Source organism: Anomaloglossus baeobatrachus, chromosome 7 (genome assembly GCF_048569485.1).
Source record: "Anomaloglossus baeobatrachus isolate aAnoBae1 chromosome 7, aAnoBae1.hap1, whole genome shotgun sequence".
Classification (NCBI taxonomy): Eukaryota; Metazoa; Chordata; class Amphibia; order Anura; family Aromobatidae; genus Anomaloglossus; species Anomaloglossus baeobatrachus.
The window spans coordinates 106,083,464-106,101,390 of record NC_134359.1 but is presented as its reverse complement, the minus strand read 5'-3'; the positions used below and the strand labels follow the sequence as shown (position 1 = coordinate 106,101,390).

The 17,927-nt window shown below is 45.0% G+C and overlaps 1 protein-coding gene across 10 annotated transcripts in view; it reads left to right on the top strand.

Annotated features, from left to right (window-relative positions):
• Window positions 1-17,927, top strand: part of UNC80 (unc-80 subunit of NALCN channel complex) — a 288,351-nt gene that overhangs the window by 208,335 nt on the left and 62,089 nt on the right. For 8 of the 10 annotated variants that reach the window (XM_075317556.1, XM_075317555.1, XM_075317548.1 and 5 more), the window contains 7 exons: window positions 109-234; window positions 351-474; window positions 1,366-1,572; window positions 2,865-3,049; window positions 3,884-4,049; window positions 5,499-5,678; window positions 6,468-6,606. In XM_075317556.1, coding sequence (XP_075173671.1) covers window positions 109-234; window positions 351-474; window positions 1,366-1,572; window positions 2,865-3,049; window positions 3,884-4,049; window positions 5,499-5,678; window positions 6,468-6,606 — 1,127 coding nt within the window. The remainder of the gene's footprint in view (window positions 1-108; window positions 235-350; window positions 475-1,365; window positions 1,573-2,864; window positions 3,050-3,883; window positions 4,050-5,498; window positions 5,679-6,467; window positions 6,607-17,927) is intronic. The other 2 variants (XM_075317554.1, XM_075317552.1) reach the window with 1 other exon arrangement.

The following is a 17,927-nucleotide window of genomic DNA, read 5'->3' as shown; positions in this document are numbered from 1 at the left end:
CATGGAGCCACCTGTGGAGAAGTAACCAGATTTGTGCCGTCTGATATTAGAACTGTTCTCTCCTGTGCTATCTTATGACTTACTTGTCTTCACTTGTATACATTGCAGGTTATGGGTGTGGTGGGGCCCTCTAGTGTTGCAGATGGATTGCCCCTACTCCATCTCAGCCCATACCTCTCCCCTCCGCTGCCCTTTAGCACCGCTGTTGTCAGGCTGGTGGCACTTCAGATACAGGTTGGACAAAACTTTCATTTTCTATCGTTATATAGTCATTGCACATCCTTTTTCTAAAATAAACCTGTAACGTAACGTGTAGTGCAGACAGTTTTACGTTTTTCTTTGCTATATAGGCATTAAAAGAAGACTTCCCACTGAGCCACGTGATCTCACCTTTCACAAACCTGGAGAGGAGGGAAGGGATGCTGCTCAACCTGCTCATTCCCTTTGTGCTAACAGTGGGATCAGGAAGCAAAGGTCTGAATTATACCGAACATGGATAATAAATGTCAACCAAAGTAGTATGAATCCTAGGCCATCAGACAGATCAACTCCACCTCTATAAAACAATGCCCCCGATTCATCATTTCCTTTGATCCTGATTTTTTGTCTAGTTTTGTACCTTTTTTGTGTTTGCACCCAATTCATTATTCTATTTGGTCTTTTTTTGAAGTCTGTTTTATATCTGCTTGCCTGTTTGTTATTTTTTTTATTCCACTTTATGGCATAGTTTAGCAATTTGTTACATTTTTACCTGATTCATCAAGTGCAACTTTTTAAAAACTCACAAAATGTGGCATAACTTCACTCCAGTATATGTATTTTTGAGTATTCCATTTTTTGTCACAATTCTTCAGCCTCTTAGCTCCAAAAGTCGCAGAAAAACAGTTTGAGACATTAAGAAAGCCTATTTTTTACTTTGCACCAACCTGCACCATTTTGATGATTTTGGCCCCCAAAAGTCAACGAATACCACAAAGACAAAAAAACGAAAGTAATAATAATATTAATTCACTTACATAATGCCATTAATTCCACAGCGCTTTACATACATCAGCAAAACTGACCCCTTTGGGGCTCACAATCTAAATTCCCTATCAGTATGTCTATGGAGTGTGGGAGGAAACTGGAGAACCCGGGGGAAACCCACGCAAACACGGGGAGAACATACAAACTCCTTGAAGATGTTGTCCTTGGTGGGATTTATACCCAGGACCCCAGCGCTTAAAAGCAACAGTGCTATCTACTGAGCCACCATGCCGATAGTGACTTAAAAGCAAATGATGATTCTGGGCCTATACGTTGAAGCTGTCTTTCACATTCTTGTCCAGTAATTCTCAAATGTTACCATTTCTTGTTTCTCCACAGACAGTCCTTGGTTGGAGCAGCCTGAAGTTTTCTTACTGCTGCAGACTGTGATAAATATCCTTCTTCCGCCTCGTATTATTAGTACTTCCCGCAGTAAGAACTTCATGCTGGAAAGCTCACCAGCCCACTGCTCCACCCCAGGAGATGCCGGGAAAGATCTGAGAAGGGAAGGACTTGCTGACTCCACAAGTCAAGCTGCCTATCTTGGTAAGGTTCTGGTGTATAGGGCTGTGTGACTGAACCATGAGAGTTCTGTATTTGCTCCATTCTGATTTCACATTCATTGCTGAGTAACAGATCTTTTGAAAAAAGTTTACAGTTTCTTTCCCATAAACTTGATTACAGATAGGTAACACCTGTAAATTTATTTAAACTCCCTGAAAATGGTGCTAATCATTAGACAAAATTTAAAGTCACACTTAATGCGAAAAATAATAATTCCGCAAGGAAAGGGCCGACCTCCCCCTTAAAGGGAATCTTGACAGCTTCCTCAAACCACCCAGACCGTCAACATGTATTTATTCCTACTCTTATACGCTTCCTAACATTTATTAATTAATAAGACAATAAAATAGGCTTGTTAGAAAAAATATAAAAGGTAACAATAAATACATGATGGCGGGTTGGGTGGCTAGAGAAAGCTGTCAGATTCCCTTTTAGGTTGTTTCTTGCAGACTGCTTACATATTTATGTCCAGGGCAGTGGTGGTCATAACTCACACAGGAACCTATACATTCAATAACTAATATAATGTCATTTTGTGGGAGTGTACTATAGTTATATAGATATATTATTATTATTATTATTTATTATTATAGTGCCATCAATTCCATGGCACTTTACATGTGAAAGGGATGTACATAATAGGGACAAGTACAATAATTATAAACAGTACAAGACACAAACAGGTACAGGAGGAGAGAGGTCCCTGCCCGCGAGGGCTCACAGTCTACAAGGGATAGGTGAGGATACAGTAGGTGAGGTCATATATAATGGTCTTTGGGAACATAAACCCCGATTCATCAAGACCAGTGATTTTCTTGTCGGTCTTAATGAGGAAGCGTCATGGAGTCAGATGTTCCTTATTTATGAAGAGGTGCATGCGACGTCATGAATCAGGAGTATCTGATGAGCAGTGTTAGATTTCTGGCATAACTAAAGCCACAGCTTGTCATGTGCTAGATGATCCATTTGTCACAACCCACTTTGCCCAATTCAGCACAACCGGAAGAAACTGTCGTGAAAATGTTTGCAAATTTTCAAAGCAAATTACACCATAATTCTGGGGAAATTGCATTGAAGAATGGGCCGAAATGTTTCTACAGATAAAAGAACCTAAGTGGGTCAGTGTCATAATTCATTTTTTAGCTATTTTTTTCCAAGACTGGGCCCTTTACTAAATTAGATTATAACTCAAGAAAAAAACCACTTGAATTGCTGTTTGTGTGTATTTTTGTCTTTATTATTATCCGCTCTTCAATTATGTCATTACTTCCCAGCTCTGAAGGTTATTTTGGTCTGCTTTGAAAGACAACTGGGAAGTGAATGGTATCAGCTTAGCCTACAGGTGAAAGAGATGGCCCTCAGGAAAGTTGGTGGTTTAGCTCTATGGGACTTCTTAGATTTCATTGTGAGAACAAGGATCCCAATATTTGTTCTCTTGAGACCCTTCATCCAGTGCAAGGTTGGTTATTTTTTCTTATATGATGGTGTTTCTAAAGGAAAGAACCATTTATACTTTGAAATGTTTTGATTTCTGTGTCTTAAAAAACTATGATTGTCTTGTCTTGCAGAAGATGCAATTTAAAAAAAATAGAATGTAGATATTTTAAAGATTTGTCAAATTTCATATTTTATGATTATAAATTTGTAGAATAAAATTATTTATCAAATGATAATAGATAGATAAATAACCAGAATATATTTGCACATAGAGTATATTGATAAAGAATGCTTAAAAATGTGTCCCAAATTATTAAAGAAGTTGTCCACTACTTTAACATTGATAGCTTATCTTTAGGATAGGTCATCCGTGCCGTTCAGCTATCATCGGTGCCAGCAGCAGGAAGCCGGAAATGCTCAATTTCGGAGCTGCTCCGTCTTCTGATAGCAGCTGGGTAGGGCACACCCACCTCCTATTGATTTAATTGGGAGGCGGATGTGCAGTACACACTCACAGCGGATGGGGTAGCGGTGGAACTGAGCGTCCTCGGCTACCTGCTGCTGTGCTGGGACCAAGAATAGTTGATCGTGGGGATTCCGGGTGTCAGACCCTATCTGATCAGACATTAATGACCTATCCTAAGACTAGGCCATCAGTGTTAAAGTAGTGGCTAACCTCTTAAAGACTATTGGATGGTAAAAATGAATTGGTTTATTTTTGCATCCCAAAATGGGAAATATCAGAAGTTTTAAAGCAACTGAAATAGTTTTATTGGTAGATTGTATAATTTACCTGGCATGTAATCTTAGTAATGTTAAGTAATTCTCAACTGGCTTTTTACCTCCCACCCAACAGCTGTTGGCACAGCCGGCAGAGAATCAGGATGAGCTAAGTGCACGCCAACACATAGCAGACCAGCTAGAGCGCCGCTTCATACCACGGCCTTTGTGCAAAAGCTCTCTCATCAATGAATTTAACAGTGAACTGAAGATCCTTAAGGAGGCTGTACATAGCGGATCAGGTACAGGATGGGAGGCACTGCTCATGTTCTTCCATATAAACTAAAGAAATAAGGTTCTTTTTTTCTTCCCTCATTTTCAAGTTTATATTTGTGCATTGACCATGGTAGCTCAGGATAATATAGCCTGGAGATACACCCATAAAACGATTAGATTTTATCCCATTGTCTGTATGCTGACAACATATTTTGCAGTGATATAAGATCGCCATGGCTCACATCAACTCCAGCGCCCATAGGATTCATCATATAACTCCCTTCTTTTAATTGTTTTTTATCATTATGTTTTTTTTAATTTGGGAGAAAATTCACACAAAAACAGTGAGATCATACAGATTCCATGCAGATGTGAGCGGAATCAGATTTGAATGATAACAATAGTTATTGTATTCTAGCACAGTATCAATCATACAATAATATATGATACTAAAATTATGAAATACCACACACCTTGTATTTATTTTTTCCATTCTCGCACATAAGTTAAAAACATATTTGTCAATATAATTTATAGTTCAAGTTACATGATTTGAATTGATGTATTTTTAAAATATCTTGCCCTTATTTAGGCTGTCTTCACACGTCAAACATTCACTCTCCGAGTACAGACTGCAATGTCTAGACCATCTGTGGGCTCCAGTCCTAAGCTAAACAACCCCAAAGACAGAGATGAGGTTATTGAATTTAGGTCAGGAGACCTGCAGCCTGTATGGACATTGTGGATCATATTTGTAAGCGTATTTGGCTCATCAGCTGTGAAATGGGACTTTGATCATATTTCTGCCAATGGAGATGGTATTAAAGCAGCAATAACTGCTATGACTGATCTATTATGAAATGGGTTCTGACAAATTCCATTAAAGGGGTTGTACACTACATTTACATTAATGGGCTATCCTTAGGATTGGTCATCAATGTCTCTACGGCCAGGGTCCGACACTCTACACCCCTGCTGATCAGATGTTCTTGGTCCCAGCGACGGCAGCAGGCAGCCGGAAATGCTCAGATACAGCGCTGCTCCATCTTCTGATAGTGGCCGCAGCCGGTTACTGCAAATCTATTGATCTGAATGGGAGGCGGATGTGCAATACCTGGCTGCGGCCAGTATCAGAAGATGGAGCAGCGGTAGAGATGAGCATTTCCGGTTGCCTGCTACCGCCTGGAACGAGAACAGCTGATCGGCGGGGTGTCGGACCCTGGCTGATCAGACATTGATGACCTATCCTAAGTATAGGTCATCAATGTAAAAGTAGTGGACAACCCTTTTAATATATAATGGGACCATCATTTTCAGATGTTTTTTAGTTTTCACAAAAAGAGTAGAGCCTTAGTGTACACTATTATTACAACCAAAACGCAAACAAAAAAACTTTCAAAAATGAGCCTAAGAGTAGTGTGAACAAGGTCTGAATTTTTATTTTTCGCCCATGCAACTAAATCTCTATGTTGCAGCATACCAAGGGAAGACATCCATCAGTACAGTTGGCACATCCACCTCGGCTTATCGCTTGAGTTTGGCCACAATGTCTCGATCCAATACAGGAACTGGAACCGTCTGGGAACAGGACAGTGAGCACTCACAGCAAGCCTCACAGGACACATTAAGTCGTACCGATGAGGAAGAAGAAGAAAGTAAGTATAGGATGATGGAAAAAGAACACAACAAGGCAATGTGGTGCAAAAGTGCATCTTTGTGATGGGGTTATAGTGAGTTTTGATTTAAGTCACTGTTTGTCACATCAACTCATGTACATTGGAGAGAAGTTTGTCATCTAGTTTTTGATATTTCATAGTGTGTAATTGAAACTTTAGTGGGACACAATACACTTGTCTTCAAGTGGTATTCCCACCTTGTTTTATGGCATACCTACCTATCATACCTATAATGGACGTTCATCCTCGGGTAATCACACCCATCTCACTAACAAGACCCTGCCTCATGCTACCAGGATTGGAGAAGTGGCCACTCATACATCTCATACATGGCTTTCTCACAATACTTTATGGGAATCCTAAAAAAGCCAATTAAGCAGTGTTCAAAACACTAGTACAAGTGACTGAACAGAACTGTGTATGTGCGACCACATCTCTGTGTACGGTCGTGTGGGGTGGGCCTTGGTTCTCAAGATGTGAGATGAGATCATGCCAGTCCTTCCTAATCAAAAGCCATGCCAAGGATCCCAGAAGGTAAGAGATTTGTGAGCCTCTGGCCCAGCGGATAGAGACTACTGACCTGTGGCCACTAGACCCAAGTCCCACCTATCAATCCGCCCATCTCTAGTACATGGATGTAAGAGACATTTGTAACATATTCTTTGGATATGTCATTATTTTTCATAATGTAAATATATCTTTAAAATCTGTTGTCTCCAATTGTAATATTTATATTGAAAATCTAAAACTAAAACTGTTTGATTGTAGATGACTCTGTGAGCATGCCCAGTGTGGTAAGTGAGCAGGATGCGTACCTCTTGAGTGCCATTGGTAGAAGACGTTTCTCCAGTCACACATCCAGCATGTCTGTCCCCCAGGCTGAGGGTGGCATGCTTCCCAGCCAAAGGTAAACTGTGCTGTCCATCCATCTCGTGGTGATCGAGAGCCCATACAATTTAGCTTATCCTTATTATACTTTAGATACACTTAATATCTGTTTGACAGGTATCACAATGCATCAAATCATAACCAAATGTCTTTTATTAGAAAGAAAGTCAGAAGCTATAGGGCCATCACTATTGGATTAGGTGTCCTCTTTAAGTCTGGTCAGATGAGTTAATTGTACAGGTTTTAAGGACCTCAGTGTGCAAATCAGGGTTAATCCCAGAGATTTATGATATTAAAATCAGTATTTTTAGTACTCCGGAATCAGCTATATAGCATAATATACTGATTTTAATCACATATATCACTGTTACATGATTAGATATGTTTCTGTATTCCATTTACTTTGTCTATGAATGTTAGATGTCGTTAAATTGGCTGATTGTGAAACCTGGCATATTGAGGGGAAATGATCCAGTAGCACCCATGTTACAAAGTGATTCTCGCTTTGTATGTTATATACTGTAGCAGCAGCAGTTTTTGTATACTTGATCAAAGGGAGCACTGAAATGGTCGATTGCGCCTAATTTGATCGATGCCTTTTTGGTGCTTTCTATTGACTTTACGTGGTCATGATTTCCAAGACCAGAAGTGTGTGATTAAAGCAGCAGAACTAGCGTTTTTATGAAGCCACTTTCCAAGACCTGATGATTAGGCTAAATTCACACTAAAAACTTATCCAAGTTTGATTCAGGAAATGGACAGTTTTTTTCCTCTTTTTCATCCGTTTAGCATGCGTTTATTCACAGCAGAAGTTATTAAAAATTTATGAGACTAAATAGTTTCCTATGTTAACGAATTGCAATGTATTCTTAAAAATCAGATGATATACGTTGGTCCTGTATGGAATCCGATTTTTACTGTACACCCATAGACTTGACTGGTAGAGTCTCATCTGACTTACGGAATAAAGTGATGCACTCTGTGATTTTTTTCATGTGCAGATTCGGTCCGTGAAAAAAAATTACTGCATTACCCTATTAAGTATCATTGGTCTGAGTGCTGTCAATGTCCTGTCCGTTATTTTACTAAGAGCGCTCGGCGCTAAAATATAGTTGTGTGAACTTGGCTTAAGGGGCATTTATACTGCAATGTAATTGTTAACAATTATTAAAATGCTCGTTTCATGGTTATCTTGCGGCAAAACACTCACTCGTCAGGTGAAATGATCTTTAAGGCCCTGTGCGCACAGTGAAGATTTACCGCGGATTTTATTGTGGATTTGCCGCGGATTTGCTGCAGAAAATGTGTCTAACATTGCTGCAGTCATTCCCCAGCAAAACCTATGGGACTTTAAAAATACTGTGTGCACACTGCGTTCTTTTATACATGCGGATTTACCCGCGGAATTACCGCTGCGGAATTAATGAGCATGTCACTTCTTTTCAGGAGGTACCTGCGGTTTTTGCCATAGATAATGGTAGAAACCCTCAGGGAGCAACCTGCGAAAAATCCGTGGTACATCCGCGGCAAATCCGCGGCACCAAACCACGGTAAAACCGCATGCGGATTTCGTTGCGGTTTTGGTGCAGTGTTTTTACCACGGGTGCGGGATTCTTTCAGAGGATCCGGTTTTTCCTTAAGAATAAGTCACTTTCTAGTGCGCACATGGCCTTATGCAGCATAAAAGACCGTTGTGCTAGTTAGTATAGATGGCTCAGTGCGCATGGTCACTTTGATCTGCCTGTGTAAATTACCATATGGTGCTGCCGGTCGGTCTGTTGAAACAGACCTTCAGATTAACGAATGTTCGTAAGAAAACTTGAACCCAATCAGACATTACATTTAGTGATGAGCGAGCATGCTTGTCACTACTCGGTACTCGCACGAGTATCACTGTACTCGGGCTGCTCGGCGGGGACCGAGTAATCTCGCGATACTCGTGCTTTACTCGTGGTCTTCATTTCTGCATGTTGGCGCTCTTTTGAGAGCCAGCCCTCATGCAGGGATTGGCTGGCAGACCACTGCAATGCCACAGCCCTGTTAGTTGTGGAATTGCAGTGATTGGCCGGCCTGCACAGCGTCACCGAGCCTTTATATAGGCCGGCGCGCTGTGCTCTGCTCACAGCTATTCTGACAGTGAGTGTAGGGAGAGTGTCGCTGATTCAGGGAAAGCTTTGCGGCCCTTTATAGTTAGTTCCGGAGCAGGGCTGCAAACAGTGTGACCAGAAGTCCTTCTCAGGACTATTCTAGTTGTATACAGGCAGGCAGGGTATAGCCAGGTCGGAGTACAGTAGCAGAGTCCTTCTCAGGACTATTGTTGCTATATACAGGCAGGGTATAGCCAGGTCGGAATACAGGCTAGTGACCAGAAGAGTCCTTGTCAGGACTATTGTAGCAGTATACAGGCAGGCAGGCAGGGTATATATAGCCATTCCTAGTGGTGACCGTATACCAGCCTTCATCATATCTGGGGCTGGTGTACACAGTGTAAAACAGTCCAGATAGTGTCAGACTTCTCAGTAATTGTCGCTCCTAAAAACCAGTTAGGTTCTTATTGCGTCCGTGCTTGCATTTAAAAACAGCACGTGTGTGGCAGTCGGTGGCAGGGTACAGGTGCGCGTTTTGCACAAACTATTATATAACGCACAAGTCTAGTGTATAATACACGTCAGTCAGCAGTGTCTGATAGTGTCAGACTTCTCAGTAATTGTCGCTCCTAAAAACCAGTTAGGTTCTTATTGCGTCCGTGCTTGCATTTAAAAACAGCACGTGTGTGGCAGTCGGTGGCAGGGTACAGGTGCGCGTTTTGCACAAACTATTATATAACGCACAAGTCTAGTGTATAATACACGTCAGTCAGCAGTGTCTGATAGTGTCAGACTTCTCAGTAATTGTCGCTCCTAAAAACCAGTTAGGTTCTTATTGCGTCCGTGCTTGCATTTAAAAACAGCACGTGTGTGGCAGTCGGTGGCAGGGTACAGGTGCGCGTTTTGCACAAACTATTATATAACGCACAAGTCTAGTGTATAATACACGTCAGTCAGCAGTGTCTGATAGTGTCAGACTTCTCAGTAATTGTCGCTCCTAAAAACCAGTTAGGTTCTTATTGCGTCCGTGCTTGCATTTAAAAACAGCACGTGTGTGGCAGTCGGTGGCAGGGTACAGGTGCGCGTTTTGCACAAACTATTATATAACGCACAAGTCTAGTGTATAATACACGTCAGTCAGCAGTGTCTGATAGTGTCAGACTTCTCAGTAATTGTCGCTCCTAAAAACCAGTTAGGTTCTTATTGCGTCCGTGCTTGCATTTAAAAACAGCACGTGTGTGGCAGTCGGTGGCAGGGTACAGGTGCGCGTTTTGCACAAACTATTATATAACGCACAAGTCTAGTGTATAATACACGTCAGTCAGCAGTGTCTGATAGTGTCAGACTTCTCAGTAATTGTCGCTCCTAAAAACCAGTTAGGTTCTTATTGCGTCCGTGCTTGCATTTAAAAACAGCACGTGTGTGGCAGTCGGTGGCAGGGTACAGGTGCGCGTTTTGCACAAACTATTATATAACGCACAAGTCTAGTGTATAATACACGTCAGTCAGCAGTGTCTGATAGTGTCAGACTTCTCAGTAATTGTCGCTCCTAAAAACCAGTTAGGTTCTTATTGCGTCCGTGCTTGCATTTAAAAACAGCACGTGTGTGGCAGTCGGTGGCAGGGTACAGGTGCGCGTTTTGCACAAACTATTATATAACGCACAAGTCTAGTGTATAATACACGTCAGTCAGCAGTGTCTGATAGTGTCAGACTTCTCAGTAATTGTCGCTCCTAAAAACCAGTTAGGTTCTTATTGCGTCCGTGCTTGCATTTAAAAACAGCACGTGTGTGGCAGTCGGTGGCAGCGTCAGGCTCCACGTTGTCCCTGGATAGAGACGTGCATGAGGGCCTCAAAACATTGTTCCCATTGCAAAGGAGTGGGTCTCCTGTCGTTGTAATGTCCATTCTGCAAAGAATGGGCGAAAAAATTTACCACTGGGGGTATACCTGAAACAAAGGCCTAAGTATTGCAATTTGTAACGGTCATCATCATGGTGGCGCATGAGGAGAAGGAGGAGCAGTCCAGCGATTAGCCAAACTCCAGAAGTGTGTACCCATGGGTGAGTGGAGGTACATGGCAAACTTTAAATTCCGCTCTCATTTGCTGGTGGTGTGGTGAAGTCTGGCCCAATCCAACCCTTGTTCATCTTGATCAGAGTCAGCTTGTCAGCATTTTCAGTTGACAGGCGGGTGCGTTTATCTGTAATGATTCCACCTGCGGCACTAAAAACACGCTCTGACAAAACGCTAGCAGCAGGGCAGGCCAGGCCTTCCAAGGCGTAGAGAGCCAATTCATGCCACGTGTCCAGCTTGGATACCCAATAATTGTAAGGCACAGAGGAATGTCGGAGTACAGTTGTTCGATCTGCAAGGTACTCCTTCAGCATCTGGGCAAACTTAGGATTTCTTGTGGCACTACCCCGCACCTCAGGGGCTGTGGTACGTGAGGGGCTGAGAAAACTGTCACACATCTTAAAGACTGTTCCCCTACCTCTGGCGGATTGGACTTGTGCCTCTCTCGGCTGTACGCCTCGGTTGTCCACTGATTCATGACCTATGCCGCTAGCGTTTTGTGAGGGGAATGCTTTGCCTACTTCCGTGACTATGGCCTTCTGGAACTGCTGCATTTTGCCTGACCTCTCCGCCTCGGGAATAAGAGACATAAAGTTCTCCTTTTAGCGTGGGTCTAACAGTGTTACCAACCAGTAATGATTGTCGGCCAAGATGTTCTTAACGCGAGGGTCACGAGACAGGCAGCTTACCATAAAGTCAGCCATGTGTGCCAGACTCTTAACAGCCATCACTTCAGTATCCTGACCGACACGATGACTGAACATGCTGTCCTCCTCCTCCTCATCATCTACCCTGTCCTCTGGCCAGCCACGCTGAACCGAGGATATGACTGCATGTCATATCCTCAATTTGGCCAGAGAGTTGCTCCATGTCTTCATCCTCCTCCTCGTCATAGTCCTCCACTGCACGTTGTGATGAGACGAGGCTGGGCTGTGTGTTATCATCACCCACACCCACTACTGTTTCTTGCTGAAACTCATCGCGCTCCGCCTGCAATGCATCATGTTTGTTTTCTGAGCAGAGACCATTTTAGAAGGCAGAGAAGCGGTATGGTGACGCTAATAATGTCGTCATCGCCGCTCACCATCTTGTTGTAGTCCTCAAAGTTTTGGCGGATGGTGCATAGGTCGGACATCCATCTCCACTCCTCAGGTGTTATGTGTGGAGTTTGACCCATTTCCCGACGGCTTAGGTGATGCAGGTACTCAACAACTGCCCTCTTCTGCTCACATATCCTGACCAACATGTGCAGAGTTGAATTCCAACGCGTGGGGACATCACACACCAGTCTGTGTGCCGGAAGATGCAAACGGCGTCTTAAGGCGGCAAGGCCGGCTGAAGCAGTAGGTGACTTTCGAAAATGTGCAGACAGGCGGCGAACTTTTACCAGCAGATCAGACAGCTCTGACTATGACTTTAGAAACCGCTGAACCTCGAGGTTGAGCACATGGGCCAAGCATGGAACATGTGTCAGCTGGCCTCGCCTCAAAGCCGCCACCAGGTTCCGGCCATTGTCACACACCACCTTTCCTGGCTTTAGGTTCAGAGTTGTGAGCCAGTGATCTGCCTGCTGTTTCAGAGCTGTCCACACCTCTTCTGCATTGTGGGGTTTGTCACCTATGCAGATTAGCTTCAGCACTGCCTGTTGCCGCTTCGCCGAGGCAGTGCTGCAGTGCTTCTGTGTCGCCCTGGACAAGCCAGGGGCCACAGAGCACAACACTTAAACACCCCACACTCCCTGCAGGCATATCATAGTCAAAACACAAAATCCTTGTTGCCTTCCCCAGGGGCTGTTGTCCACACCAGGGTGTGGAGCCAGGCGGTTGGTCTCCACCCACCGAGGAGGAGGGAAAACACAGGCAGTGAGAGTTAAGCTAAGGAAGTGGAAGGAGGAAAGTAGTAGAGAGGAGAAAAGTGACAGCAAAGAGCCTGAAGTTGGTCCGGGTGTGTGGCCTGGACAGGACAGCAAGGTTGGCAGGATGTGGTGACCGTCTGCAGTGGAGGCCGATTGGAGTCTGCCGTAAGGACCGTGGACGGGTGGTGACCCGGCCGTACCGGACCGGTATACAAAGCGAAGCCAGCACCATTGGCAGAGGACTTTCGGATCCCGGCAAGGCTTGGTGTCGCCGTGAATTTGCCAAATCCGTTATTGAAGGGGACCTCAGGGTTTCCAAACAGCCAAGTCCAGATAGAAGGCAACCGTACAACCGTGAAGGGGAGACACAGCCACCGGCAAGGGCAACCGTCTCCCAGGGCCAGCGCCTGTGGGCAAAAGGGGCTCCTCCGGCCCATATCCAGGTCAGGGAGCGGGTTACCGTTGGGAAACCATCACTACCAACACTTAACTTCGGTGCAGGGAGAGACAGTCATCACTAACCTGCAGGGAGGAACAACCGCAGCCGTCCGAGTGACCTGTCCATCCAGCCACTTGTTTTACCCTGAACTGTGTCATCATCATTGGGCTGAGTGAGTACCTCCGTGCCGTGCGGCACAGCGCTGCCCCTGCGACCATGCACTTCATCAGGCCCCGCAACCCGCCTGTCATCCATCTCTACCCCATCACCAGGCCCCGGGACAACCAACCCCCCTACCCACGTAGGGGAGAAATAACAACAAAGCTGCTCCCTGTCACAGGCTCCCGGGATCCCCGTCCAGAGCAGCGGTGGTGTCCACACAATCACCACAACCGTGGGTGGCGTCACGGACAATATCCCCAAAACCCAAACCACCCCTTTTCACTCACGGGCGAGTAGCGCCGCTCGAGTCCCCGGGATCCGGCCATCGCTCGAGCCAACGAGCAGCAGCAGCCGTAGAGCTGCGTCAGCCGGACCCGAGCAGTGGGAGAGCGCACCGTCCCCTCCTCCGCCAGCGACACTTACAGCTTGGGACTGGTGTGGAGGGTAAAGTGGATCAGGATGCGCAGGAGGAGGAGGAGGCTGAGGAGCATGACATTCCGGAGCTGTAGAGTGTGTGTGAAACCCTGACTGAGGTAGGGCCTGCAAAACTTGGTGTGTGAAGGACGTATTCCGTCCCTCGCTCAGACTGGGTCCCAGCTTGCACAATATTAACCCAGTGTGACGTCAACGAGATGTAGCGGCCTTGCCCACATGCACTTGTCCACGTGTCTGTGGTTAGGTGGACTTTGGCTGAAACAGCGTTGTTCCGGGCACGTGTGATGTTTTGTGACACGTGGTTAGTTATGCAATGCGGGGACGGCACACAGGGAGAAATAGTGTCGGCTGTGGACCGAGTAACGTGGGACAGCTGCCACCATCAGTTCGCGGAATGCTTCTGTCTCAACCAGCCTAAAAGGCAACATTTCCAGCGCAAGCAGTCGCGAAATGTTAGCATTTAGAACTGTGGCATGTGGGGTGTTGGCAGTGTATTTGCGCCTGCGCTCAAAGGTTTGCTGAATGGATAACTGAACGTTGCGCTGGGACAAGGACGTGCTTGATGATGGTGTTCTTTCTGCGTAGGCAACTGCAGGTGCAGGAGTGGAGGAGGCTTGTTCGCAGGCAGCATGGACAGGGGATTGGCTCGCATGCACAACCAGCGAAGACGTAGCAGTGACATCAGCAAGCACTGCTCCTCGACTCTGTTGTACTTCCCACAAAGTCGGGTGCTTGGCTGACATGTGCCTGATCATGCTGGTGGTGGTCAGGCTGCTAGTTTTGGTACCCCTGCTGATGCTGGCATGGCAGGTGTTGCAAATGGCCTTTTTAGAATCATCTGGAGCCAACTTAAAAAACTGCCAGTGTCAGAGTTCCTGGTTTTCCAGTTTTCTTTTGAAAGAGCTTGCCCTTTGTTAACATGGAGTTTTCTGTTATGTTGCCCTACTTCCTGTCCATCTGTTTAAAAGCCGCCCCTAAAGCTTAGTCCAGTGCCTGAGTATACTGCTTCCTGTGTGCTCCTGCCCTGCTGCTTTTGGTTCCTGATTGTTATTCGGATCCTCTTGGAAAACAACCGACACCGACTCTGGACTTCATCTGGTATCATCTAGCTGTACCTGGACTCCGTTTGCCGTCTTTGGTCGGAACTTCTGCCCGGTTCCTTCCGTTTAATACCACTCTGGACTCACATCACGTACAGACATTTTTCGACTTACCTATTGCCCTTTTGTGTCCCGGCTGCTGCGCATTTAGGGCTTCTGGGGTGATTGCCAGACAGTCCCTGTATAGGGGTTTGCTGTTGGTGGTCTCCCTGGGGGAGTCCGGTGCGCGGTACCGGGAATTCCCTTTCGCTCAGTCCCTGGAAGGTATTTCCTGTATTTATGTTCTACTGTGTTTTTGTTCCGTTTATGTACATATTTGCTGGTTGCATATTATAAATGTCTTGCACCAAGAACTCGTCTCTGGTTGTCATTGCCCTAACGCAATCGAAATCCTCAATACATACAATAGTATTACAGCCAGACTCGGGAAGACCTAACATTTGTACAGGCACCTTGTGTCGTGTTGTTCCGGGGAACAGTTGACTGACGTCTGCCTGGGGCCACCACTCTGCTTCTTACTGCCTGTTGTGATGCTACGCCTCCCTCCCCCTGTGCACTGCTGTCCTCGCTCTGCATATCCTCCTGCCAGGTTGGGTCAGTTACTGGATCATCCACCACGTCGTCTTCCTCTTCCGCACCCTGCTCCTCCTCCTGACTTCCTGACAATTGTGTCTCATCATCGGCCACCCCTTGTTGAGACACGTTGCCAACTTCGTGAGAACGTGGCTGCTCAAATATTTGTGCATCTGTACATACAATCTCGTCATGGCCCACTTCAACAGGAGCTGGCGAGAGGCCAGAATTTGTGAATGGAAACGTGAACGAACAGCTATTCCGAGTGTCCAAGTGTGGGATCAGTAATGTCCGTGGACGTGTACTCGGCCTGGTGGTAGGAAGGAGGATCAGGTTCTGAAATGTGCGGTGCAGTATCACGGCTACTGACACTTGACCGTGTGGAAGACAGAGTGTTTGTGGTGGTGCCAATCTGACTGGAAGCATTATCCGCTATCCAACTAACAACCTGTTGACACTGGTCTTGGTTCAAGAGGGGTGTACTGCTGCGGTCCCCAAGAATTTGGGACAGGACGTGCGAGCGACTAGATGTGGCCCTTTGTTGTGGCGAAATTAGAGCTTGCACACAACCTCGGTGTCTGCCTGCACCACCATCACGTCCACTTCCTTGTTCGTTGACAACGCCCTTGCGCATTTTGCAATGCTGTGCTGATGTGTATTCACTAGACTTGTGTGTTATATCCAAGTTTGTGCAAAACTCACACAAATGCAGCGGAAAGCTGCCACCAACAGGCACACACGTGCGGTTTTTAAATGCAAGCACGGAGGCACTAAGAACCTAACAGGTCTCTATCCAGGGACAACGTAGAGCCTCCCAATGTTTGGCTTCCCTGCCTAAGGGCTATACTATAATACACCCACTTCCTTCCAATGGGCACTTCAGGTTTACAGGCCTTCATGCACGTCTCTATCCAGGGACAACGTGGAGCCTCCCAATGTTTGGCTTCCCTGCCTAAGGGCTATACTATAATACACCCACTTCCTTCCAATGGGCACTTCAGGTTTACAGGCCTTCATGCACGTCTCTATCCAGGGACAACGTGGAGCCTCCCAATGTTTGGCTTCCCTGCCTAAGGGCTATACTATAATACACCCACTTCCTTCCAATGGGCACTTCAGGTTTACAGGCCTTCATGCACGTCTCTATCCAGGGACAACGTGGAGCCTCCCAATGTTTGGCTTCCCTGCCTAAGGGCTATACTATAATACACCCACTTCCTTCCAATGGGCACTTCAGGTTTACAGGCCTTCATGCACGTCTCTATCCAGGGACAACGTGGAGCCTCCCAATGTTTGGCTTCCCTGCCTAAGGGCTATACTATAATACACCCACTTCCTTCCAATGGGCACTTCAGGTTTACAGGCCCTCATGCACGTCTGTATGCAGGGGCATTGGTGAACCTCACAATTTAGGACTGCCCTGGCAAAGGAAAATACTACAAAGACTCACTTCCTCAAAATGGGCACATTAGACTCAAGAGGCCTTCATGTACGTCTCTTCTCAGGGACATCGGAGTGCCACACAATGTTTTCACGTAAAATCTTTCATGTATTGATCTCAAAAAGTAACATACACCAGCTCTATCTCACTATTGGGTATGTGCCCTTAACATTTCCGCCATGAAAAATCATTTTGGGGTCATTTTGGAAGGTTTTCTGGTGAGTCCGTAAAAATGGCGTAAAACGCGGACAAAATTGTTCACAGCTGTGACTTTTGAGTGATAAATGCTTCAAGGGGTCTTCCCCATGCTGTTGCCATGTCATTTGAGCACTCTTCTGAGACTTTTGTGACATTTTTAGGGTTTCTCCATGCTGCCGGGAGGTCATTTCACAAAAATACTCGGGTCTCCCATAGGATAACATTGGGCTCGTTGCTCGGGCCGAGTACACGAGTATCTTGGGAGGCTCGGCCCGAGCTTCGAGCACCCGAGCTTTTTAGTACTCGCTCATCACTAATTACATTGTTTTTGTTTTTTTAGATAGACGTTTGCTAAGTTTTCTTCTTGATTAACCATTACTTTCAAAATTATCTATCAATATCTTATTTATCTTAGTTTTATTCACCAAAAATGCTTAAAAATGCAGAGTAAACACTGTGAAAAATGACTACATCTTTTGCAGTGTTTTTTTTTACTTATTGCTTTCTCTGGTTGAAACAAACGCAGCAAAAACACTAAAAGAAATTGACATGCTGCAGATTTCAAAAACACTGCATTTCTCAAGAATAAAAAGCAAGCCTATATACAAGATTTCTGAATCTCATAGCCTTTGCTGTTACTGTAAAAAGCAGGTTTTAGGTTGCACTGAAAAAGAAAAATGCAGCAAAAAAAATGCTGCATGTAAACAAAGCCTAATGAAGTAACAGTGGTATGAATGAGACTTAATCTACATATATATATATATATATATATATATATATATATATATATATATATATACATACATATATACCTACATACATGTGTTGTATATCTTTAAATGAGTAAGTATATAAACAAATATATATATATACATTTGAAACCAGAATCTTACATACACTATCTAAAAAGATACATCTACATGTTTTTCTCACTATCTCACGTGAAATCAGAATAAGGCGGGCTTTGCACATTGC